Source organism: Saccopteryx leptura, chromosome 4 (assembly GCF_036850995.1).
Source record: "Saccopteryx leptura isolate mSacLep1 chromosome 4, mSacLep1_pri_phased_curated, whole genome shotgun sequence".
Taxonomy (NCBI): domain Eukaryota; kingdom Metazoa; phylum Chordata; class Mammalia; order Chiroptera; family Emballonuridae; genus Saccopteryx; species Saccopteryx leptura.
In genome coordinates this window covers 129,646,719-129,674,129 of record NC_089506.1, presented here as the reverse complement: position 1 = coordinate 129,674,129, position 27,411 = coordinate 129,646,719, and the positions used below count along the sequence as shown (strand labels likewise).

The 27,411-nt window shown below is 38.2% G+C and overlaps 1 protein-coding gene and 1 non-coding gene across 3 annotated transcripts in view; one reads left to right on the top strand and one right to left on the bottom strand.

Annotated features, from left to right (window-relative positions):
- The first annotated feature begins 10,866 nt into the window (after positions 1 to 10,866).
- On the top strand, positions 10,867 to 10,942 carry TRNAT-AGU (transfer RNA threonine (anticodon AGU)). Its single transcript has one exon. It is a non-coding gene; the product is annotated as a tRNA-Thr (tRNA).
- Positions 10,943 to 17,578: 6,636 nt separating this feature from the next.
- Positions 17,579 to 27,411, bottom strand: part of DMGDH (dimethylglycine dehydrogenase) — a 74,932-nt gene continuing 65,099 nt past the window's right edge. For both annotated transcript variants that reach the window (XM_066381696.1, XM_066381695.1), the window contains one exon: positions 17,579 to 20,652. In XM_066381696.1, the coding sequence (XP_066237793.1) occupies positions 20,437 to 20,652 (216 nt within the window). In that variant the 3' untranslated portion in view covers positions 17,579 to 20,436. The remainder of the gene's footprint in view (positions 20,653 to 27,411) is intronic.

The window sequence follows — 27,411 nt, the reverse complement described above, 5'->3', positions numbered from 1 at the left end:
ATAGAAAGGCTATTGACTTCTGTATGTTAATTTTGTATCCTGCGACCTTACTGTATTGGCTTATTGTTTCTAGTAGTCTTTTTGTGGATTCTTTGGGGTTTTCGATGTATAGGATCATATCATCTGCAAAAAGTGATACCTTTACTTCTTCTTTTCCGATATGGATGCCTTTTATTTCTTTGTCTTGTCTGATTGCTCTGGCTAGAACCTCTAGTACCACATTAAATAAGAGTGGAGAGAGTGGACAACCCTGTCTTGTTCCTGATTTAAGGGGGAAAGCCTTCAGTTTAGTGCCATTTAATATGATGTTAGCTGATGGTTTATCATATATGGCCTTTATCATGTTGAGATATTTTCCATCTATACCCATTTTGTTGAGAGTCTTAAACATAAAATTGTGTTGTATTTTATCGAAAGCCTTTTCTGCGTCTATTGATAAGATCATGTGGTTTTTGTTCTTTGTTTTGTTGATATGGTGTATTACATTAACCGTTTTACGTATGTTGAACCATCCTTGAGATTCTGGGATGAATCCCACTTGATCATGATGTATTATTTTTTTAATATGTTGTTGTATTCGATTTGCTAGTATTTTGTTTAGTATTTTAGCATCTGTATTCATTAGAGATATTGGTCTGTAGTTTCCTTTTTTTGTGCCATCCTTGCCTGGTTTTGGTTTGAGGGTTATGTTAGCCTCATAAAATGTGTTTGGAAGTATTGCTTCTTCTTCAATTTTTTGGAAGACTTTGAGGAGAATAGGAACCAAGTCTTCTTTGAATGTTTGATAAAATTCACTGGTATAGCTGTTTGGGCCTGGACTTTTATTTTTGGGGAGGTTTTTAATGTTTTTTTCTATTTCTTCTCTACTAATAGGTCTGTTTAGGCTTTCTGCTTCTTCTTGACTCAGTCTAGGAAGGTTGTATTGTTCTAGGAATTTATCCATTTCTTCTAGATTGTTGAATTTAATAGCATATAGTTTTTCATAGTATTCTACAATAATTCTTTGTATATCTACAGTGTCCGTGGTGATTTCTCCTCTTTCATTTTGGATTTTGTTTATATGAGTTCTTTCTCTTTTTTCCTTGGTAAGTCTTGCCAAGGGTTTGTCAATTTTGTTGATCTTTTCAAAGAACCAGCTCTTTGTTCTATTAATTTTTTCTATAGTTTTACTATTCTCTATTTCATTTATTTCTGCTCTGATTTTTATTATCTCCTTTCTTCGGCTGGTTTTGGGTTGTCTTTGTTCTTCTTTTTCTAGTTCCTTAAGGTGTGAAGTTAAGTGGTTCACTTGGGCTCTCTCTTGTTTGTTCATATATGCCTGAAGTGATATGAACTTCCCTCTTATCACTGCTTTTGCTGCATCCCATAGATTCTGATATGTCGTATTGTCATTTTCATTAGTCTGTATATATCTTTTGATCTCTGCACTTATTTCTTCTTTGACCCATTCATTTTTTAAAAGTATGTTGTTTAGTTTCCACATTTTTTGTGGGATTTTTTTCCTCTTTTTTGCAGTTGAATTCTAATTTCAAGGCTTTATGATCAGAAAATATGCTTGGTACAACTTCGATTTTTCTGAATTTGCTGATGTTGTTTTTGTGGCCCAACATATGGTCAATTCTTGAGAATGATCCATGTACACTGGAGAAAAATGTATACTCAGTCACTTTGGGATGAAATGTCCTGTAGATGTCTATCATATCCAGGTGCTCTAGTGTTTTGTTTAAGGCCACTATGTCTTTGTTGATTCTCTGTTTGGATGACTGATCTAGAGCCATCAGCGGTGTATTGAGGTCTCCAAGTATGATTGTATTTTTGTCAGTTTTTGTTTTAAGGTCAATAAGTAGCTGTCTTATATATTTTGGTGCTCCTTGGTTTGGTGCATATATATTAAGAATTGTTATGTCTTCTTGATTCAGAGTCCCCTTAGCCATTATGAAATGGCCATTTTTGTCTCTGAGTACTTTTGTTGTCTTGTAGTCAGCATTATCAGATATGAGTATTGCTACGCCTGCTTTTTTTTGGATGTTATTTGCTTGGAGTATTGTTTTCCAGCCTTTCACTTTGAATTTATTTTTATCCTTGTTACTTAGATGAGTTTCCTGTAGGCAGCATACAGTTGGATTTTCTTTTTTAATCCATTCTGCTACTCTGTGTGTTTTTATTGGTGAGTTTAATCCATTTACATTTAGTGTAATTATTGACACTTGTGAGTTCCCTATTGCTATTTTATAGATTGCTTTCTGTTAGTTTTGTGTCTTGTTTGATCCTTCTCTTTCGTTTTTCTATATTTTGTTTTTATTTGGTTGTATTCCATACATCTTTCCACTGTTGCTATCTTTTTTATCTCATGTGCTTCTGTGGTGGTTTTTTCAATTGTGGTTACCTTTAAATAATGAAAAGGGTTCCTACCCTGTTCATTGTAGCGCACTATTTTGTGAGTACTTTTGCACTCCATCGTCCTTTACTACTGTTACTCTCCATCCTCTCCCCCCCCTTTTTTTTGTTGTTGTTACAGTTTAAATTTGGTTTTATTGTGTTCTTCTTGGAGCTTTTACTTGTGGCTTTGTTTTTTTTTTTTTGTTCTTTGTATCTGATTGGAGAACTCCCTTTAGTAATTCCTGGAGTGGGGGTTTTTTGATGATAAATTCCCTCATCTTTTCTGTATCTGTGAATGTTTTTATTTCTCCTTCATATTTGTACGATAGCTTTGATGGGTATAGTATTCATGGCTGAAAGTTCCTCTCTTTCAGGACCTTAAATATTGGGGTCCACTCTCTTCTAGCTTGTAGAGTTTCTGCTGAGAAATCTGATGATAATCTAATGGGCCTTCCTTTATATGTTATATTCTTCTTTTCCCTGGCTGCCTTGAGAATTTTTTCTTTGCCATTGGTTTGTGCCAATTTCATTATGATGTGCCTTGGAGTAGGTTTGTTGGGGTTAAGAAAACTCGGAGTTCTGTTAGCTTCATGAATTTGAGGCTTTAGTTCTTTCCACAGGCTTGGGAAGTTCTCATCTATTATTTGTTTGAGTATGTTCTCCATTCCATTTTCTCTCTCTTCTCCCTCTGATATACCTATTATTCTTATGTTATTCTTTCTGATGGAGTCAGATAATTCTTGTAGGGCTATCTCATTTTTTTTAATTTTTGAGTCTCTTTCTTCTTCTCTCTGTTGTGCCTCAAGTTGCTTGTCTTCTATTTCACTAATCCTCTCTTCTATCTGGCCTGTTCTATTAGCTAAGCTTGTTACCTCGTTTTTCAGCTCGTGAATTGAGTTTTTCATCTCTCTTTGATTTGTTTTTATAGTTTCAATTTCCTTGGACATATATTCTTTGTGTTCATTGAGTTGTTTTCTGAGCTCCCTAAATTGTCTTTCTGTGTTTTCTTGTATATCTCTGAGTATTTTTAGGATTTCTATCTTGAATTTTCTGTCATTTAGCTCCAAGGTTTCCAATATATTAAATTTTTTCTCCATAGATTTTTCCTCATCTATCTGTGTTACCTCTCTTTCTTTTGTATCCATGATATTCGATTTTCTCTTCCTTAATGGCATCTGAGGGTGGTTTTGTTGATAGTATTGAGATTTAATAAAGAATAAAAAGTTGAAAAATTAAAAATCGAAAAAAGTTGCTTTTTTTAAAATTAATAATGAAATAAAGAAAAATAAAATAATAAAAAAAAATTTTTTAAATTAAAAAAAAGGAAATGATTCCCCCCCTCCTTTTTTCCTCTCCTCTCCTCTCCCCTCTTTCTTGAGAAAATCTTGTGGTGAACTGTGAATTATATTGTATTTAATAGAACAAACAATGCCTGTAATGGAGGGCCTGAATTGGGGAAAAGTAATAAAGGGGCAAAAAAAATAAAAAAAATAAAATAAAAATAAAAAGGGGGGGTATGGACCCACAAAAAGCAAATAATGAAAAAATTTGGATCAAGAATAAAATGATTTGCATTTAGGTGTTCATTGACTAAGAGTTATGATGAGAGGAATAAGAGGGAAACAGGAAAATGGGGGGACAAATTAAAAAATTACTATTGTATTTAGTGGAAGAGCTTGATAAAATGGAGAGCCAGGGATGGGAGCACTGCTAGTGAGTTAAAAAGGTGAAGTAAAAACCCCCCAAAATGCCACAAACATAAGTTTGAGCCCCAGATAAGATAATTTGTTTGTTATTGAGGTTTGAATGAGAGGAGACGTAAAGGAGAAAGGAAGAAACTAATATAGAGGGAGAAAAGAAAGAGAGAGGAAAAAAAAGAGGGAACCAATAAAGGAAGAAAAAAGAAGAGAGAGAGAGAGAGTTAAGGGTTTTGGAGTGCAACCCTCATAAAGAGAAAGGAAGAGGAAAGAAAAGATAATCGGAGATGTAACACTTATGGGTAGTGTAGTTTAAGGAGAGGAGAGAGTAAGACCGGTAGAGAGTTAAACGACCAAATTGGAGGAGGAAAAAAAAAAATCAAGGATGAAGATAAGAGAAACAAATGAACAAATATAATAAAATGGGATAGGTTATAAAGTCTGCGGATTATTCTTGATTTTGAGAGGTTATCTTCTTGCTTTTTCTTTTCTCTCCCTCTTCCTGGTCGGTGACTCTGTACCCCGGGTTCTGCCCCTTTGGCACGCTCAGGTAGAGGTTTGCAATTGATAAGTCTCTATGGCGATGTCATGTATTGTGCTTTTATCACATTGGCAGTTGAGGCTCATTATCATTTATAGGCTCCGACAGTGAGAGAGTCTGTGTTCCTGGAGCCTCTCTCCTAGTCTTTCCTTCCTCAATTAGTAGCCTGATAATCCAGCTATGGGGTTGCTGCTGCCTCTGCCTGGATAGTAACAGGCTCAAAGAGCTGGCCACTCCCCACTCTATTCCCACTCAGCACAGGGCTCTGGGTAAGGCTCAGTCAATCAGAGCTGCTAGCATAATCAGCCGGGGCTTCCGCCCACTCAAAGACCTCTGGCTCTGCCACTCTGTCCGGTAACACGGACGGGCACCCACTCCCGGGGCGCTTGGAGGAAACTCTTGTTCACTATCTGCGCGCGCAGACCAGGATGTCAGACCGGAAGTCTCGCCCTCTGAGTGAAACCCCCCCGCCCGCACTGAAAAGTTCCAGCGTTGGAATTGGCTCTTGCTCCGTCCCCATGTGCGGCTTTTTCAAGGTGCTGGGGTAGCCTGAGATTCCACTTTAGGCCCACACAAAGGCCCCTGACTCTGCCCCTCTGTGGGATAACACGGGGAGGCACTCGGAGGAATCTCTCGCTCACTATGTGCGCGCGCAGACCAGGATGTCAGACCGAAGTCTCGCCCTCTGAGTGAAACCCCCCGCCCACACTGAAAAGTTCCAGCGTTGGAATTGGCTCTCGCTCTGTCCCCATGTGCGGCTTTTTCAAGGCTCTGGGGTGGCCTGAGATTCCGCTTTAGGCCCACACAAAGGCCCCTGACTCTGCCCCTCTGCGGGATAACACGGGTGCACACTCCCAGGGCTTTGGAAGGAATCTCTCGCCCACTATCTGTGCGCGCCGACCAGGAGATCGGGTAAAATGGCTGCCCCGCTTGTCTTTCTTTGTCTGGGTTTGGCGCTAGTGTTAGCTATATTGCCCGGGTTGTCACAGGAACAGTTTTTCCTCGGCTTGGATCTCCGTGCCACAGCCTGGTTCGGCCGTTTGTGCCGCGGCCTGGATCTATTCACCCCCTTTGCCTGCCTTAGTTTCTATATTCTCAGTTTCCAGTGAAAGCCGCCCTGTTTAGGTTAGTGAGGAAGGCGGAGCATTTCTTACTCCCTATTTCCTTTGGGGTTTGGTTATATATTTAGCCAATTTTTCGCTCGATCATACCTTTGGGTGTATTGCGAAACATCTGGAGGCTCCAAGGATAGGTTTTTCTGTTTGTGGTTGAAGATCTTGTTGAGTTTTGGGGGAGATTTATCGGTATCGCTTCCTACCTGCCATTACTCTGACTGTTCTTCATTTTCAAGTAAAAGTTTATTATGTCCACAGTGCTCTGGAAGTGTGCAAATGAGTTCATGTAAAAGAGTTAATTCTACTTTTCATCTTTGTATTGAACACTCTAATGTGCATGACAAACTAGTTATTGTAAATCTCCCAATTGGAGTTTGGTTTCCTAATGATTAGACCTAGGTTATGGGTTTGTGCAGAAATATCACAAGAGTCATGTATCTTCTTGATGCTACATATTAAGAGGCACACAATGTTGAGCGGCATTATTATTTGATCACTTTGGTCAAGTGGCCATTTCTTCACAGTAATTTTACTATTTTCTGTAAAGTTATTATTTCCACCTTGTCATTAATACATATTTTATGGGGAGATAACTTTGGAATATGTATATCTTGTGTTATTCCTAAAACTTTTGCCTATTAGTTTTAGCATCCACTGGTGCTTCTTACTTCAACAGATTACTAGGATGGTTGTCAAATGGCTATTTTCTAATTCAGTCATTCCTTCTATACTTACTAGTTGCCTTTCTACTGTAAAAAAGGACTTTACCTTTTCCCCATTTATTTATTTATATCACTTTGAACTCAAGGATTCTTGTTTTAATCAATGCTATAATATTTTGCTATAATTATTTCTGTGCTGAAATTTCCTCTGATTTGGGCAGTGGGAGCCCCTTTAATATGGCTCTTGTATCCTCTTGGCATGTCCTCTTTAGTCTTGAAGCACTTCCTTACTTTTTGGTACAAAAAATATTCTTGGTTCATCTTGTACCTTTCCTTCCTCAACCCTGGAATCAAACATTCCTCCAAGGAACTCCGATTCCTTTCAGTGGAGAGTGGCATCCAGAAACCAAGGTTTGTGCTATAGGTGTGCTCATTGTGATTGGGCTGCCACTGCTTCTAGGGTCTCTCAAAAGACAAAGATAGGAGCTAGATGTATATTACACACACCCACATACTATATTAATACAGTCTATAGAAATAAAAGCATTCATAGAGAATACTTTTAATTTTATTTCCCCCTTTCCACATGTGTATAGGTTGTACCAATTTTCATTATCTTGAGCTAATAAATAGTATTATATTTAAATTATTTTGTTAATCTGATATGAGAAGTGGTATCTTTGGGTAGTTTTTGTTATTAAATTTCTCCTATTATGAGTAAGGTTAAACATCTTTTCATATGCCAAAGAGCCATTTTCACATCATTTTTAATTAGGCTTTTGGTATTTTCCCCTCAATTTTAAGAATTCTTTATATATTAGAAATGTTACCTAACTGTAGTATATGTCACAAATATTTTCTCCCAGTTTGTCAATTGTCAAACATTTCATTATGGTGTTTTTTGACATGCCAAAGTTATTTTTTTATGTAGTCAACTTACCAAATTTTCTTGTATTGCATCTGGACTTGAGTCACAGACTTTCCTTACAAAAAGTTAAAGTAAACTACTACTAGAAGTAGTAGTTGTATGGTTTCAGTTTTCACATTTAGATCCCTGATCCATTGGCATTTATGGCATTTATTTTTGTGCATGTTGTGAGACATGGATCTAATTTTATCTTTTTCCAAATGACTATACAGTTGTTCCGGCATCACTCATAACATAAATAAAGAACTCCATCTTTGCTCTAGTGATAAGAGATGCCACTTCATCATATGCTTAATTTCCATATATACTTAGGTCTATTTCTGGGCTTTCTATTCTGTTCCCTGGCCTACCTGTTGACTCATGCACCAGTACTCACTGTTTCAGATATGGGCTTTACAATTTAAGGCATGGTGAGGATAGTGACTCCTTAAAGCTTTTAATTTTTAATGTTTTCTGGCTACTTCTACATATTTATTTTTTCATATAAACTTAATATCAATGTGTTCAGTTCCATAAAAAGGTTTGTTGGTTTGTTTCTTGGAATTACATTAAATTTATAAAATAATTTAGGGACAAAAATTTCTATGATACTAAGTTGTTCTATCTAAAAACAAATATTAACTTTCATTTGTTAAGGTCTACTTTTGTATCTTTTAGAAGTGTTTTAAATTTTCCTCATATCAGTTTTATGCCTTTCTTGTTAAATTTATTCCTAAGTATTTTATCTTTTCTGTGAAATGGGCTTTCTCTACCATTCTATCTTTTAGTAGGTTATTATTTGTAGAAATGAAGGCTACTTTCTTTATACATGATAATTTATATTTCACCAAGTACTGAATTATTTTATTTTAGGGTTTTCCTAGTACATAATCATATCAGTAAAAATCATTCCAATCAGTTCAAAGATGCAAAAATTAGGACTGAAATCAAAGCAGCTCCCAATTCACAATTGGATATAAAAGTTAATTATTTGATAGGAGGGGAGCTTGGAACTTGGAATATATATTTTCACATGGAAATGATCTTTTATTTTTTTATTTTGTTTATTGATTTCAGTGATAAGAGAGATTTGATTTCAGGAAGGGAGAGACAGAAACACCAAGGTGTTTTTGTATGTGCTCTGACTGGGAATTGAACTGGCAATCTCTGTGCCTTGGGCAATGCTCCAACTGACCAAGCTATTCAGCCAGGGCTGGAAAGGATCTTATACATAATCACTTGGTTTGTATTCTAGCCCACACAAAACCTGTTTAACCCATAGTTAGAATCTGCTAACTCCTAAAGTCAATAAGAAAAAGACCAACAATCCAATTTTAAATGGGTAAAATATAGAAACATAATAGTTTACAGAAAAGGAAACATAAGTGGTCATTAAATATGTAAACAGATATTCAATCTCATTCAAAAGGATAAATATGAATAGAAACCTCAATAATATACAGTGGATACTAGTGATAGCTCATTACTTTGGGTGGTATAAAAGAACCAGCCCTCTCATATACTAATCACAAAATGAAAATTGACACACTTCTAAGGGGAACAATTTCACCTATATGTCAAAATGTACATACACTTTAACCCAGAAGTTCCAGTTATAGAAATTTATCCTTCAGATATACTCAATGTAAGAAATATCATATACATCAAGATATTTATTTTTGCCTTATTTTTATTAGAAAAAGGCAAGTATAAGAGCCTGGTCAAATTAATTATGGGACACTAAGCAGTCAATTAAAAAGATGATATGAAATAATCTCTGATATAGACCATTAAATTTTAGAAGTTGAGCAAAGAACAATATGCTTGGTATGCTTTCATTTGCTTTAAACTATATGTACATATTATGCATATAGATCTATATTCATATATTGAACGAGATGCTTAAATATTTATAGAGTATCTTGAGAAGGACACAGAAGAAAGGATAACATTGGTTGTCCCTGGGTAGACTGGTTAGCTGAGGACCGGTATAGAAGAAAGAGTAACTTTTCACCATGTATTCTTTATGCCTTCTAAATTTTAAATTCTGTGCACATATTACCTATTTCTAGTAGTATTTTATTAATAACAATTTACATTTAAACAAAAAATAAAATGCATTATAGCTGAGAACAGAGTGCCAAGAACAAATATCCTTTAATGAACATGTCTGTAAAGCTGAAAGTCCAGGCACTAAGAAAATCTCACAGATGCTCTTGTCTCTTGGTTGCTCTAGTGTGCAGAGCTCTTGGTCCTTGGCATGGTGGTAACTGGCTATAAGCTATGCTCAGAAGTCAGGATACCTGTGTTTCAATGCTTCTTTCAACTGGTTTTTGTTTCAGTGCCTTTGACTATGATAAATTATTGCACTCAAAGGCTAAGCAATTTTAAACACTTTATCTCTAAATGTTTAACCACTGGGGTATAGATAAGAATGGCAAGAGGCCTTTCTTAGAGAGAAACCTGAAGTTCACTAACTAAATGTGGTAAATTGTGGTTGGTGTTACTCATTGCCCCATTTACTATCCTAAATAGTCCAGACGGAGATAGTCTTGAATATCAGAAAAACTATCCAAACTTTGTTACTTTAGATGGCGGCTATTAAATTATTTTCACAATGCATTTAGTTTTGGAATCTGATCTAGAATGGATTTGTTTCTACCACATCTAAGTGAGGCAGGGGGAGAGGACCTTTTTAAAGGCCTGTAATGTCATACACTGGACTTTCTATGAGTGTTCTTAAGGTTCTTTTACCTTTCTAGTTGCCAGTAGTCACAGGCCTAAATCTTCTACATTGACCACTATCAGTGCTAAACTACTATCACCATGTGAACAATCATAAAGGTTCCAAGCATACAGGAAGGTAATTATCCAAAAGCATCATCAGTTTAGTGTTGGTTTTGTTCTGTGTGTTGGTATATGTGTGTGTATTAGGAGGAAAGGGTAAGATTTTTAAAAAATCTCAATTTCTTTTAGCTCCAAATTCTCCAACTTTCTGAACTGATAACACTGGGGAACAATTTTTTTTTTTTCATTTTCTGTTACATGAGGTTTTAGAACTGTTTCCATATATTTCTGCATCGCTGATTCCAAATCTGAAATCTGTTTTTTGGTGCATGCTCTAGTTTTTATGCAATTTTAATTTCTTTTTGTTACAGTTAATGGCATGCATCAGTTTTTAAGTTGGAGTTAAAAGGCAACGACTCTTGGATTGAATATAACCACAAGGCAATTAATGTTTTACAAACATCACTTTCACATAATTGTAGTTGTTTTTAAATGTAAAAAATTATTATCTGATAAAAACATTCTCTTATTTTGTTTTAAGATTGAATCATGGCTTCTTCGAGTAGACGTAAATGTAAGAATAGTCCTGACACCTTCTGTTATATATGTGGCTGTTACACACTTCAACGTCAAAGACACAATATTTCATCATTTGTGACATGTGCATATATTGCCTATTTTCAAGTTCCCCTTGGTGATCAAGATAAGAATTGGGCTCCTCATATTGTGTGTCATAATTGTGAGAAAATGCTTCGTAACTGGACAAAAAGAAAACGCAGCCCTGGCCGGTTGGCTCAGCGGTAGAGCGTCGGCCTAGTGTGCGGAGGACCCGGGTTCGATTCCCGGCCAGGGCACACAGGAGAAGCGCCCATTTGCTTCTCCACCCCTCTGCCGCGCTTTCCTCTCTGTCTCTCTCTTCCCCTCCCGCAGCCAAGGCTCCATTGGAGCAAAGATGGCCCGGGCGCTGGGGATGGCTCTGTGGCCTCTGCCTCAGGCGCTAGAGTGGCTCTGGTCGCAATATGGCGATGCCCAGGATGGGCAGAGCATCGCCCCCTGGTGGGCAGAGCGTCGCCCCATGGTGGGCGTGCCGGGTGGATCCCGGTCGGGCGCATGCGGGAGTCTGTCTGACTGTCTCTCCCCGTTTCCAGCTTCAGAAAAATGAAAAAAAAAAAAAAAAAAAAAAAAAAGAAAACGCAAAGGAATGCCTTTTGGTATTCCCATGGTTTGGCGTGAACCTAAGGACCACAGCAGCGACTGTTATTTCTGTCTGATCCATACAAAGGGCATCAGCAAGAAAAAACGGCATATGATTGCATATCCTAATATTCCTTCAGCAATACGACCTAGCCCACACTCTGAGACACTCCTGGGTCCAGTTTTCAATGGTTTTATTTCTTCTAAGGACAAAGAAAGTGAACATGGTGATCAAGTGTATTTTGATAAGATGCATGAGGAAATGGTTGTAGAATCTGAAGGGTCTTCTTCTGATGCCAAGCAGTTATTAACCCCTCAGCAGTTTAGCCAACCCGAATTGAATGACTTAGTAAGAGATTTGGGCCTATCAAAGAAAGCAGCTGAGTTATTAGCCTCCAGGCTTCAAGAAAAGAATGTACTTCATTGGTCAGCTAAAGTATCCCATTTCTTTTTTTTTTTATTTTTTAATTTTTTTTATTTTTCCGAAGCTGGAAACAGGAAGGCAGTCAGATAGACTCCCGCATGCACCCGACCGGGATCCACCCGGCATGCCCACCAGGGGGCGATGCTCTGCCCATCTTGGGGCATCGCTCTGCCGCAATCAGAGCCATTCTAGCGCCTGAGGGAGAGGCCACAGAGCCATCCTCAGCGCCCGGGCAAACTTTGCTCCAGTGGAGCCTTGGCTGTGGGAGGGGAAGAGGGAGACAGAGAGGAAGGTGAGGGGGAGGGGTGGAGAAGCAGATGGGCGCTTCTCCTGTGTGCCCTGGCCAGGAATCGAACCCGGGACTCCTGTACGCCAGGCCGACGCTCTACCACTGAGCCAACCGGCCAGGGCAAGTATCCCATTTCTTGACAGCTCTAAACGGAATCTGAAATGTGTTCTCCTACACAACGGTAATGTTTATGCAGTGGTCCCAATTGATTATTCAACTCATCTGCGAGAAGATTATAATGACATAAAAATTGTCCTCGACTTACTGAAGTGTGAGGAGCATAACTGGATCATTTGTATGGATCTTAAAATGGTGAGTTTCCTGCTAGGACAACAGAGAGGTTTCATGAAGTATCCTTGCTTTCTGTGTTTGTGGGACAGCCGAACTCGGGAGAAACACTGGACACAGAGGGAGTGGCCGAAACGTGAAGCTCTGGAAATAGGGATGCAAAATATTGTGAATGAACCTGTAGTTAATCGAGACAGGATCATTTTCCCCCCACTTCACATCAAACTTGGCTTAATGAAGCAGTTTGTTCAGGCTTTGAATAGAGAAAGTGAATGCTTTTAACATATTATTTCTGCTTTTCCTGCCTTGTCTTTCGAGAAGATAAAAGCAGGTGTATTCGATGGACCTCAAATTCGAACCCTCCTATGTGATGAAGAATTTGCCAGGAAGATGAATAAGGAGGAGAAAGCAGCATGGCAGTCTTTTGTGGCAGTTACAAAGAACTTCCTTGGCAACAAAAAGGAAAAAACTATGAACTTCTGGTTCAAAGGGTGCTGTTGGCTTTCCGTGACATTGGATGTAACATGAGCATTAAGATTCACTTCCTCAACAGTCACTTTGATAGTTTCCTGAAAATCTTGGAGCTGTTAGTGATGAGCAGACTACTGCTGGAGCATCAGACGAGATTGTCCTCAACAAGTACACAAACGCAAGAGCTATAAATGCATGTTTTTGCCTGAATAGAATTTAAATAAGATTTGCACAAATTTTATGATTAAAGTAAGTGTTTTAATATGTTCTATTTCAAAATTGTAGACAAATTCTGATGCAATCATATCTTTTAGTGTATTAGTGTATTTACTGCATTATATAAATTATTATATTTTCTACTTCATTATGTTAAACTAAATGTAAAAATTTTACAAAAGATGAAAACCTAAAATCTTGAATTGCAAAAAAAACTGTAGCTTACAGAGAAAAGCTAATGTCAGATTTGAGATCAGCACACTCGAATAAAGTAAAAACAAGTGTTTTTGTGGATGCAACAAAAATTTTGTTCCCCAGTGTAATCTGGATAAAGAACAGCATTGGCCAACTCAAACTGAAACTCCTTTGACCCCCCTCATTCTGCCCATCGCTATCACCTCCTACCTCCTTAAAACCAACAAGGTAAGAGTAGAGACTGGAACATAGTACCATTTATATAAAAAAATTTGGCATAGCATTTTTTTTTTTGCATAAGACTGCCCAAAAGTGTACATTTGTCAATGACTTCTCAGAAAGTGGACAGAATCCTGTAACCAACCACCAAGTCAAGAAACAGGGTGTTGGCATTGCACTCTGTCTCATCTGCCTTTTCCTTACCTTCCACACAGCCCAGTCTGAGTGTTCACGCAGTATTTATTATATGCACCCGAACTGCATTCATGTTTTCTGTAAGGAACTTTTTACGTTGTACACCAATTTCTTAAGCAGTTCTAAGCCAACTCTTTTCAATCACACATGAGTATCTCAAACCAAAGTGAACACTGTCTTAAAAAATAGTTATATTGCATGACTATGAAGGTACGAGACTAGTCTAACTAGATAAAAAAGTTATCTATATATGCATATATAGCTTTTAAAAAGTGAAACATATACATAGTGTTATTAAAAAGTTAAGTTAGAGACATAGAGTGAAAAGTAAGTCTCAACCCCTTTCAGAAGTGCTCGAGTATCAGCCCATCTCCCGACCTCTCTTCATCCTAGTAGCCACATTGGCATCTCTTGAAAAGACTCACCCCTTGGGCCAGGGCTGAATGGATTATGTTGGTGTTGCATGACAGTCATTGTCTATTGCTATGCAACCCATTTCATGATCTTCCTGTGCTCCATATCAAAGAAGAGGCCATACCCTATAAACTACATGTCCCAGGCTCCTTTACTTGGCTTCGGTTAGGTTTAGCCAAGGGGAAGCGCTGATAAGAGACGGGAGGGTGGAAAGGAGAAAGGAGCCAGGCTGTTTCTTCCCTTCTTTCTGCTTTGGGGAGCATCTTCAGCAGCGTGTCCATATCTCCTCTGAACTTCCAGCTCTCACCAGTAGCTCCTCCATGTCTGGTCCAAGAATCACCTTGGCAACCCTCAGGGCATCCCTTCAAGGATTTCCATGTTAAGTTTCCTCCTCCTTTGACCTGCCTAGAAGGTAGTCATATGAAGGGGCCCCACGGAAAGAGAAGCTCTGCCAGCTGAGCTGTCACAGTCATCCTTGCTGAGGTACTAGATGTGTGAGTGAAGACGCTGTCCTGAATGACCAGCTAACCAGATTAAGTAAGGATTATTTTTCTTTAAAAAGAAAACCTTGCCTCTTTCATATAATTATTTTTTAGTAATAATTATGAAATAAAAGTATTAATAATGACCAGAAGAGAAATGTAAAGAGTGAAAATATTCTCCTATACCAGTAAATAAAAAATAAGAAAAAATAGAAATAAAATAAATACTATAGTACAAAAAACAAAGGGTTAATATTTTTAAATTAATGTTTTTTAAAGGAAAATGTACCTACAATTTGGGCTGTTGTGATAAATTGGTCTATTGTCTGTAAATAAAAAAATCACCTTTTATGTTTTAAGCCTAAGTTTTACAGTGACTTCATTAAAATTAATCTTCATATATTTACATTTAATAGACAGTATAGCCAGATTTGTCTAGTTATTTTGCATGTAATTAATTGAAGATTTTTTAAGCTTTTGATTTCTAAAGCTTCTTTTACATGACCAAGAGATGTATAAATAATTAGAAAAAGACTTTAACATAATGATAAGTTTGGCAGAGATTCATGAAAATGTCCTTTCACTGCAAACTCCAGAAATTGCAGTATTGCTTAGATCTTTGTTCCTTTGGGAACATCATAGTAACTTTCAAATATTGCTTAGTTAAAATTTTCCACTAAAATATACTTATCAGAAAATTCATCATACATTTCTCTTGATATGATTAAAACTTCTGAAGTTTTTCTTTATTTTCTAATATCAGAGAAAATGGCTGAATGATTTTTAAAAGTTGACATTATTTGATCTATTGCTTTAGAACAAGTACTCAATTATTGGTGAAAAAGATCAAGGCATTCAAATATTACTCTACTGATTTTTTCTAGCAATGTAAGACCAGCATCTTTTGTTATTTCTCTTGAAATTCTTTGAAATTTGATTGCTTTTTCTAGTTAATTGCCTTCTCCACAATTTCTGCATGCTGTTCCTTCTATTAGAGTCTGATATAATATTTTATGTAAATAATTTGTCCAATAACTCAGAAGTTACTGAAAAGTTACAACTAATTTAACTATTAAATTGTACTACTGATGTAGCATTATCTTTTTGGTTCTTTCTTCAGTTTTAACACAATTAACAATTCTTTAAAAATAAATTTGAATTTTAAACATATATTCAAAATCACTAAGATATTTCATGTATTAATTAAAATTTATACTTACTGAAGACAATATTATACCTCCAATTTGTCCCCTGCTTCATAATGTAAATAAGAAACAGAAACAAAAACAGAAACTCTAAATGATCACCTGGAATGACAGAATTCAAGAAACTGAACTTCTGTTTCTTGTCAATAGCTCTACTGTCCTTGTTTAATTCCAACCCACTGTTGAATTGTAGGACAACTGGTTCCATGGGGTTGGAGACCCGAACTGTGCCTGAAGAAACCTGAATGATTCCAGCACTAAAGAACTTAGTGAGCTGAGTCTGTGAGTATTAGGACCTCTGGTATAACTAGGCATTCTTTCTTTCTTTTTAAGTATAGTGGATATACAATATTTTATTAGTTTCAGGTACAATATTTACTAGTTTTAATACATATAATGATTTGATATTAATATACCTTAAAATGTAATCATCACACTAAATCTAGTAATCAATATGTCACCATGCAAACCTATCACAGTATTGTTGAGATTCTTTAAATTAATTTCCATTAAACTACCATGTTCATGAAGGTAAGTAATGAAAAGAAAGTGCTAATTTAAAATAGATAAGTTGATAGAAGATCAGAATGTCAACAACTGTAACAACAAAAGACTTACACTAAAAAAAATGTTAGGAGGGAGAAGGCTGTCACAGAGTAGGAAGAAAGGAACTGGGGTACTTAGTGTGCCTTTGAGCCAACTTCTAGATTACTTGTTATAGGGTTTAATAAAATAAATAACTGCTTAAACTGCTGTTCATGTGATGTTTTCTTACTGGCAGAGGAATGCTGATACTCTTCACAGCCTGTCAGAATTAGGAAGCTGCTCCTGGGTGGTAACATTGTGTTCCCTAACTCCTCATCTCCTTCCTATTCCATTTTCAGTGCAGTCCGGCTTTGCCCTGAAATAGTTCATGCCCATGATACCAATGAAGCTTTGCTGCGTGACCCAAGGGGCACTTTCAGCCTTCAATCTTACATGGCATCTTTTCATTTTTGACACTGCCATCCTTCTCTTCTCAAAATGTCCTCTCCCCTTAGTTTTCATGACACCTCTGTAACTAAAAATACCATTTGTTGTTGTCATTGTTTTAGTTAAATGTTTGACCTCTCTACTTTGTAAGTGCCATAAAGGCAGGGACCATGTCTGTTCATTGCTTTTCCAGTGCTTGGCTTGTAGTAAGTACTCAGTGAATAAGTGTAGACTAATGAATACTTTATCAAAGAAAGGAATTACTCATAGAACTTTAAATACAGGAAGGGCGTTAGTAGATGATCACGTAATCTGTGCTTGGTTGGTGGCAGAGTTGGGGAAAGCAAGTCATCTGGCTATCAGTCTAGTAGTCCTCATATCACTTTGCCACCTCTCTGCTTCATGACTTGCTAATACTTACAAAATCATACCTGAATAAAATAAAATTATGTAATGTGTGCCAAGACCAGCTCAGCTGTGGGTGTGCACGAAAGGAAGGCTCTGCAGGACTTAAGAAAACACACACACAAGACACAACATAGAGAAAAGATGGGTACAGGGGACTCCCAGTCTCTAGGACTGAGAGCCCAGATCGCTGCAGCCTCATCGTATTTATTGGTCTCTTTGCTCATTAAGCTAATTAGCAGAGCCTGGGTTCAGGTGCAGAGAAGGGCAATTAGGCCTTTCAGGTATGTAAGGAAAAGGCCATAGAGATCAACTGTTTCCTTAAAACAATCTCACCAGTGCTTGCAAGGGCAGTGTTCTGCCCCCGCACAGCTTGTTGTTCCAAAGTCCGCATGAAAGACTTGTCTCAGGACCACAGTCTAATTCCCACAAATGTGTTTCTCTTTTATAATCTATAATGTAGCATCTATAAACTATTGCCTATTCTAAAGATTCATAAATGGTGGAAAGATAAACAAAGGCAAGATGATTATTTTTATTTTTTTATGAAGATTTCATCAGAAATAAGTATAATTAACTTAATTATTGTTTCTCTGATTTTTTGAGACTTGGGCTAAAGCAGTGGTCCCCAACCACCAGGTCACGGACCGCTACTGGTCCGTGGGCCATTTGGTACTGGTCCGCAGAGAAAGAATAAATAACTTACACTATTTCCGTTTTATTTATATTTAAGTCTGAACGATGTTTTATTTTTTTAAAATGACCGGATTCCCTCTGTTACATCCGTCTAAGACTCACTCTTGACACTTGTCTCAGTCACATGATACATTTATCTGTCCCAACCTAAAGGCTGGTTCGTGAAAATATTTTCTGACATTAAACTGGTCCATGGCCCAAAAAAGGTTGGGGACCACTGGGCTAAAGGATTCTCTTTATGTAGCTGAAAACTTTCTTCCTTCATAGCTGCTGTGTTTCCTAATAATGTCAACCTTTCTTTTTGTTAAATTCAAATATGCACAAAGTCTTCTCACTAAAATTCCAGAATCTAATTAATCTCTCTGCTATTTAATGTCCCACATGGCTTACTTTTAAAATATTTTTTCTGTAGAAAAGGATAAAGACAGATTAGTTAGGATGTGAGCATCCATAAACGTTGTAATGTTTTCACTGGAAAGTGTGTTTGCACTTCCAAGAAGTTTTCCAAGCTTAGGAGAAGAAAGTGTCTATCGTTCACCACTATATTCTTGAGAGCACCTTTCTGAGCTGTAGACATGGCTCCTGCACAGCACCAGGGTATTGCAAGCATACTGCTTGTTTGCTTTTCACAGCTGATACTTGTTCTGTGCCAATTTCTTTGGGGTCTGAGCATATGTTTCACTTTCCAGAAGCTATTGGTTGTAATAGGCTCTTTTGAGCCAAGGTTCTCACCTGAGACCTGGCTGATAGGCCAGCAGGAGCCGAGAGCTGCAAGATCTGGTCTCTCCCTCTGTTTCTCTCAGGGCTGCTCCTGTCAGGAGCTCTCCTGGCCCCGAGGCTGCAAGGTGTCTCTTTCTACACATCTTCTCTTCTCCAGCTGCTAGTACTCATCAGTTTACTCTCTGACGGTTCACAGTTCAAATTTCCATGAGAGAAAATCTGGTGGATTTGGCTCATCTTTCCACAGTCAAGTTGTTAGTGCATCATTAGTCAGCCTCTGGCTTGGCAGATGCCAAACCTGGTGCCCAGGCCAGCACCCCTGGCCAGGTGGAAATGGGGTGCTGTGGCGACCTACAAAACCTAAGAGCATCTAACATACAGCAAAAGAAGGAATGAGGGCAACCTCTGAAGGAAAGCAGGACGTAAACTTCTCTATATAGCGGGTAGGATTTCTTTAAATGCTTAATATTCATCTAAACATTTTATTCTTTTATTGATCTGTTTTAATGCTATATTAACTATATGATGTGAATTCAATGTTGTACTTTTGTTACTGCTTCTTGTTATTATAGCATCAAAAAAAAAACCCCTAGAAGAGTCTATTTTGCAGAAGAGGAACCCAGAAATAGTAAATATATACTCTAAGGTTACAGGGCTACAGAAAGGCAGGAAATGAGACTCGGGATCTCTTGATTCCCATCCAAAGTCATTAACCAGCACCGATGCCAGAACTAAGACACAGGGTCTGGATAACTCTTGATAATTAGGAAATGTTTGTCACCAAAAGGATTTCCTCCTTTTCTTACTTAAGAGGACATACCAAAGAGAAACAAATGGCATGTTGAAGTGTTCTAATATATAATTACGTTTGCAAAACATTTAACATGGAAACTTGATAACATCTTTTCAAAACTTCCAAGATATTATTTTTAAATCTATTCTAATTTAAAAATCTTATCATGCTTCACACTCAGCTTTCTTTATAAATAATAAATTATAAATGATAAAACTACCTTTAATAAAAAATGTGATTTACTCAGTCAACTAAACACAAATAATTTCAAGAAGTATAGCAAAGAATTATTTCTAAGTGGATTTTTTTTTCTCGCTGTACACAGTGCTAAGGGCGATCCTGTCCGCTCTGAAGCTCTTGTTTGACCTGTTTTGTCAAATGCTTTGTGAAATGATATTCAGAACTGCACAATGTGATGTCAACTTGCATTAATTCTTTCCCAAAGAGAGGTGTTCAGTATTCAAACTGTGTTTGTCCTGGCACAATCTATTTATATTTCACCTTCATTTCAGAAGGTTTAGAAGCATTGTTTCACTTGAAAGACTGTTCTCTTTTTTTTGCAATTTTTCTTCTAAAACAACCTTTGAAAGGACAATAATAATGTCTCATAAAGCTGCCTTCAGGGAAGTCATTAAGAAAATAAATATTTCAGAGAACCAAATAAAATTTTATATATCAATATTAAATTTCACTATTTTCATCAGATATAAAAATTTAAAACTATTCCTTATCAACTAAGAAAATATTTCTAAATGCAGTAAATCATTAACAGTATTGCATTTGCTTTTATGTAAAACATAATTTATTAATTTGCTTTCAGCTAAGAAGAACCATATGCATCTGTTCCCAAAATTATATGATGCCCTCTAATAGTAATAATGATTGTATATTAGCAAACACTTAAATGTTTTACTAATTGAATTTCATAAGCAACAATGCAGGATAATAAAAACATTCACTTCTAATTTCTTCCTTTGAAAGAACAATGTAAAGCACTAATCCATTATTCTATCTTGCTGAGAAAACAGGAGAAAGATTTTAAGATTCTAGATCTAGATTTTGATGATTTTGAAATGAATCCTTGGTTTCCTCTGTTTCCCCACAAATCAGTGATTATTTTGAGAACAATCATATAGCAACCATAATTCAGTTGACTGATGAAAATCGTTTTCAAATTTTGTCCTTTCCACCTTTTTTCTGAAGCCGGGTTCTGGTTATTTCTGTCAATACCAAGGGTTCTTGTATGACGATTGCTGGGTAATGTTTGCCTAACAGTTCAACTTCTACTTGTTGTCCAACCTTACTTAGATCTATGGGGACATATGCAAAAGCCAGGCTCTTCTGGATGCTGTAACTGTAGCTTCCGGAGGTTGTGTTGCCAACCACCTGAAAAACAAGACCCAGCAGTCTTCAGCATTTTAGTCACAACTTATGCACCAGGTAAAAACACTTAAACTATAGAGTCAACTCACAATCTGAAAATTTTCTGATAAGCATTCTATGGGTATAGCACCAGGAGGAAAAGTTCACTTTTTTGAAAAATTCATGAAAATTTACAAATTATGAGAAGCAATTTTCAGCCCTAGCCAGTTGGCTCAGTGGTAGAGCATCAGCCCAGCATGTGGAAGTCCTGGGTTCGATTCTCGGTCAGGGCACACAGGAAAAGCACCCATCTGCTTCTCCACCCTTCTCTTTCTCTCTCTCTCTCTTCCCCTCCTGTAGCCGTGGCTTGAATGGTTCCAGCAAAGTTGACCCAGGCACTGAAGATGGCTCCATGGCCTCTCCTCAGGAGTAAAATAGCTGCACCAAGCAATGGAGCAGTAGCCCCAGATGGGCAGAACATTGCCCAGTAACGAGCTTGCCGGGTGGATCTTGGTAGGGGTGCATGCAGGAGCCTGTCTGTCTGCCTCCCCACCTCTCACTTAAAAAAAAAAACTAATTCTCAAAGTATATATTTATATCACTTTGACATTTTTCATTTTTAAATAATAACGCCTAGTTTCTTAATACCTGGCAATATTTTGCTCAGTTTCATGCCAAGAGATCTAATAGGAGGAAAAAGAGAATACTGTCATTTTAAACTTAAAAAAATATTATCTTCTATATCAAACTAGCATGGTAATAGTAAGTACACTGGAGAAAAATCTAAAAAATCCAAAAAGCAACTTAGTTAACTGATCCTGATGGGGTTCAGAAAATGACCTGTCAGAATAGTGCTCAATTAAACTATTTATTAATATAGAGTCAGTGTGAGGTGAACATTCTATATGACTACAAATAGCATTTAACAATTCCTGGCAACTGCCAGGCACTTAAATAAATGTTAACTTTAACCCTCTCTAGCTCACTCTGCACAGAGTAGAAAACTAGTAGAGGTTCCCACCCTCAGGAGCTTCCAGCCTTGTTGAGGAATTAACACAGAGATACAAAAAAAATATAACACAAAGTCAAGACCGAACATAATTAAGCCAGGATTTGTGCTATACTTTGAAGGAAGGATGGTGGAATTATGTGGGTCGGGACGGGGATGAACTTTTCTAGGAGGACTGGAGACATGGTGTTGGGCATGAACAATCCAGATGAAGGAAAATGAAATAGGATAACTTGGGATGGCAAAAAAGAGAGAAATAGTGCACAAAAACCCAGGCTTAGGAGCAAAACCCTAAAGCTTTATGCTACAAATAAATAAATCAATCTATATAACATGCCTGATTAGAAGACAAGAGGATTAGTCAAAACCGGATCTAGCCCTGGCCAGTTGGCTCAGTGGTAGAGCCTCGGCCTGGCATGTAGAAGTCCCGGGTTCGATTCCCGGCCAGGGCACACAGGAGAAGCGCCCCTCTGCTTCTCCACCCCTCCCCCTCTCCTTCCTCTCTGTCTCTCTCTTCCCCTCCCGCAGCCGAGGCTCCATTGGAGCAAAAGATGGCCCGGGCTCTGGGGATGGCTCCTTGGCCTCTGCCCCAGGCGCTAGAGTGGCTCTGGTCGCAACAGAGCGACGCCCCGGAGGGGCAGAGCATCGCCCCCTGGTGGGCAGAGCGTCGCCCCCTGGTGGGCGTGCCGGTGGATCCCGGTTGGGCGCATGCGGGAGTCTGTCTGACTGTCTCTCCCGGTTTCTAGCTTCAGAAAAATACAAAAAAAAACCCCAAAAACCGGATCTAAAGGAAAGGTTGAAAGAAAAGGAAAAGCAGATTAAAATGCAGAGTGTGTGTGTGTGTATGAGATACAGACATGTCAAGTTGAAATACCACATTTAAAAATGTAAAAGGAAGACAACAAAAGCAAAACATGATTTATAGCCCTACTCAGAATGACTTCCCTGGCTACACAGCATCGCACTAACCCTTACAGCCTCACTGTCTAGCAGAGCACAAGTGGGCTGTTCATAGCGGGTGCCCAAAAACATTCATGGACACGTGTCACCCTGGTGAAATTTCAGCTGCCTCAGCAAAGAGCCCGCTAGAGTCAACCAACATCTTATTATAGTGTATCTAGTCTTTTAGATGCCATGCTTTTGTGACATTAAATATAGACTCCTATTTCTGCATCCCCGGTCTCGTTGAAATCCCAAATCAGAAGCTCTCCATATTATTTCTGAACTTATTTTGGTGAGAACTTATTTTGATGAAAAACATTAGTTAAGGCTTCCCTCTTGCAGATTATTAACTGTCAAAGTACTGCAGAGATAACACACATTTTAGAATTGCTTTTCTCCTTGCCTGACCAGTGGTGGCATAGCGGATAGAGTGTCAACCTGGGATGCTGAGGTCGCCAACTTGAGTGCGGACTCACCAGCTTGAGCACAGGGCCTCTGGCTTAAGTGAGGGATCATAGACATGATCCCATGGTCGCTGCCTTAAGCCCATAGGTCACTGGCTTGCTCAAGGGGTCACTGGCTCAGTTTGAGCACCCTGGTCAAGGCACATATAAGAAGCAATCAATGAACAACTAAAAAAAGTGATAAAACTAATAATTGATGCTTTTCATCATCTTTCTCCCTTCCTGTCTGTCTCTCTTGCATTAAAAAAAAAAAAAAGATGCTTTTTTCCTTTAGATCAGCGGTTCTCAACCTGTGGTTCGCGACCCCGGCGGGGTCGAAGGACCAAAACACGGGTCGCCTAAAGCCATCAGAAATACATATTTTATTTAAAAATGTATTGTATAATAAATATGTATGGCTTTAGGCCTAAAGCCATCGGAAATACATATTTTATTTAAAAATGTATTGTATAATAAATATGTATGGCTTTAGGCGACCCCTGTGTTTTGGTCGTTCGACCCCCGCTGGGGTCACGACCCACAGGTTGAGAACCGCTGCTTTAGATAATACTTAAGTGATATAAAACAGCAATCCGGGTCAGGGAGGTTGGAGTTTTAATTATTACTTTTTGAAAGACTTTCTTGGTAACTTTGGCTTCACTTCCCAGTCTGTAAACAGAGATCTGTGTTTGGAGTCCTGGGAAAGTTACCTGACTTTCTTGGGCATCGTAAGAAAACAGGAAGAAGGCTGAGCAAGTCTCTCGGTCAAATCCCCTAACACTGGGTCAAAACCCACACTCTTCAGAGACTGTGTACACCATCTCCTCAAGCCTTCCTATCTTTTAAAACCCCAGCAGTGATTGTCTTACAGTTAGCAAGTTACAGAAATAGCATATTTATTTTGTGAATGCTATTTTAAAAATATTTATTGAATGCTTTGCTTTCTGCTAGACTGCTTTCATTTCTCCTTTAATTTTTCTTCAATCTAGGAGTTAGTAACTCAGAGTATTTTAGAAGTCTGGCCTTTTCTTTTATCCTATTACTGTACTATATCTCCAGGGAAAGATTTTTTTCTAGCATAAATTTTTATATTGTTTCTACCTTATAATGTTCCAGATTCGATTAAATTCATTGCTTCATTTGCCGAGTGAGTCACAAGAACAAGCTGCCCTCCCCCTCTGCCTTACAGTAGATACTCATTGTCATATTCTTTGTGAAATCAAACATTGACCTTCTACCGATGTAAACAAGCCTCATTTATTTTTAGCCTTTCCTCATTCTTCTCTTATGAGACTTGCAGACACCTCTAACCCACTTAGAGAAGATAACATGGTAAGTGGCCTTTGAAGGCGGTAACATAATTTAAATTAGATAAAGAATTGTGTTTCTTTGGTTGTCCCTGTGTGTTTTAACTCTGTGAATAATGAAAAAGAAGACTTTCTAAATTCCCCAAACTTCCTTCTTCATAAACTTCTTCAAACCATACTTACCAGCAAAGCTACTTTTATAATTAATGAAACCCCTTCCTATTCCCACCTCTGTGCCTTTATTTTAAAAAACTAAACTTGTTTAAAATGATAATCCCTCTCCCCCAGCACTGCCCATCTCTCACTTGCACTTCACTTTTCTTCAGCATACTAATCATTCTCTGACATGCCATTTATTTTATTTATGTTCATTGTCAATCTCTCTTCCCTTGGAACTTAAATCTATCAGGGGCTGAGAGTCTTGTCTGTTTTGTTTTGTTTTGTTCAGCTCAGCATCCCTTGTGCCTAGAATCTTGCTGGCACATAGTAAGCACTTGATCAAAATTTGCTGAATACATGAACACATTTGTACTCTATCTCTAGCACTGGGAATATTTGCAAGAATGGAATACCATTCTTGGCAGTTCAGTTCAGATAAAATCAGGACACAAAAAGCAAAAACCATTTCATATCATTCTAGAGTATAAAGAAGATCAAAGAGGGTGGTCTGCATAATAAAATGATGACCCTAAACACTAAAACCAAAGAGCTGGCTAGGTGATATCAGGACATTTAAGAGCTATATTATTAATAAGTGAGCCTATGCGCAGATTAACATCTCTGTAAGCATATTGCACAGAGTGGGAAAGACGAGCAATAGTGCATGCAGATGGGTACACCACACGATCAACAGTTCAAATGCTGTAGAGATGTTCACCTGAAGCCTATGTATTCTTACTGATCTATGTCACCCCATTAAATTTAATTTCTAAATAAAAGATATTTTTAAAATATAGCATGTAAACTCAGTGCATAGATATGGCCAAGGAAAATTCAGATATGGAACTTGGGTTTTTAAGGTTTCTCCATTCTCCTCAGCATCGAGACATAATTAACATATAACATTGTATAAATTTAAAGTACAGGTGCCCAGATTTTTTAACTTGAACTTGGCTAAAGTTCATATTTAAGATGGCTGAAAGTCTATCAGTCCATCTTGGCTGATGTGGGGTTGCATACAGAGTATTACGGCATAATCTACTGCCATCCCACAACCCAGTTAGACAGAGAATTGGTGGAGGGATGGGCATGGACTGTCACCTGAAGACCAAGAAACCTCAGAAACAATAGAGTGAAAATGTAAAACAAAAGAACGATGAGGTGGGAGAAATATAATCACTAAGAACAAAAATTAATTAGAGGTGGGGAAAAACCTTAGATATTATCTCTTCCTATGGCTTCATTTTACAGACCAGACAAGAAATCGAGGCCCAGAGAGGCTATGATCAGGTCAATCAGTTTGTGACAGACATATTTGTCAGTTGAAATTGTGGGCAAATTTGAAATTAGAGAAAAAACCTATTAAGAAAAGAGAGTGGTCCTGACCTGTGGTGGCGCAGTGGATAAAGTGTCGACCTGGAATGTTGAGGTTGCTGGTTCAAAACCCTGAGCTTGCCCAGTCAAGGCACATGTGGGAGTTGGTGCTTCCTGCTCCTCCTCCCTTGTGTCTTCCTTTTCTCTCTCTCTTTCTCTCTCTTTCTCTCTCTCTCTTCTCTGAAATGAATAAATAAAATCTTTTTTTTTAAAAAAAGGAAAGAGTGGGCCCTGGCCGGTTTGCTCAGTGGTAGAGCATCAGCCCAGCGTGTGGATGTCCTGGGTTCGATTCCCAGTCTGGGCACACAGGAGAAGTGACCACCTGCTTCTCCAGCCCTCCCCTTCTCCCTTCTCTCTCGCTATCTCTCTCTTTCCCTTTTGCAACCATGGCTTGGCTGGAACAAGTTGGCCCTGGGTGCTAAGCATGGCTCCATGGCCTCACCTCAGGCACTAAAATAGCTTAATTGCCAAGCAATGGAGCAATGGCCCCAGATGGGCAGAGCATCACCCCATAGGGGGCTTGCTGGGTGGATCCCTGTTGGGGCACGTATAGGAGTCTGTCTCTCTGCCTCCCTACTTCTTACTTAAGAAAAATTTTTTAAAAAAAGAAAGAAAGAAAGAAAGAAAAGAGGGGTGAACAAGAGGTGTAGAAGAGAAAGAGGAGGGGAAAACAGGGAGGTAAGAGTAGGAATGATTCCAACAGAAGAACAAACTCAGCACAATTACAGGTGAAACATTTAAGAAAGAGCTTGAGATCTGAGAAAAGTCTGTTGGCTCCATAGTGTCTGATAGCACCTACCTGCTGTCAGATGTACAAGAATTGTGGGTATATATATAATTAGTGCTGAAGAGAATACAGTGGAACATCATTAGCAGCAAAGAAGAGAGTAAATTGGGGTATTCAGCGTGGTTCAGAAGAAAGGATAAGCAACTCAAAGTCCAACTACACCTGGGTCAGAAATCAGCTCCCTCAATCACAAGCTGTGTAACCTCAAGCTGGTTACTTCACCTCCCTGAGCCCAAAGCCTCATCACAATGATCAGCCTCATTGAAATGAAGGTATCATACCTATCTGGGAGGAATGTGGTAAAATCAGATTAGAGAATACATAAAAAATATCCGACACATAATAGGAACTTTGTAGACATTATTTCCATGTCCACCTGACCCATGCCTCAACCCAAATGGCCATTTCTTTAATAATCCAAAGGCTGATATTTGATCCTGCTGGCTTCTGCCACCTCCAGTGCCCTTTTTGTCTCTGAAGAAATGGGGGAAATGGGAAAAAAAATTAAGAAGCCTGCAATACATGAGAAACCCCCAGACATGGACTCTCTGAGTCACTGGGTGTGGACAAAGCAGACACTGTTCAGTATGGACCAGTGTCTGCCCCATGGCCCACGCTGAGTGCCCTACACCTGCCTGGTAGATCCTGCCAAAACACAGCAAACTCTTGAGCCAAACTGGATTTTACAAATAGTCATGAAAAGTGTTGAAAGTCTATTGGTGAGTTACTTGGTTACTGAATACCCAAAGAGAGAATGAAACG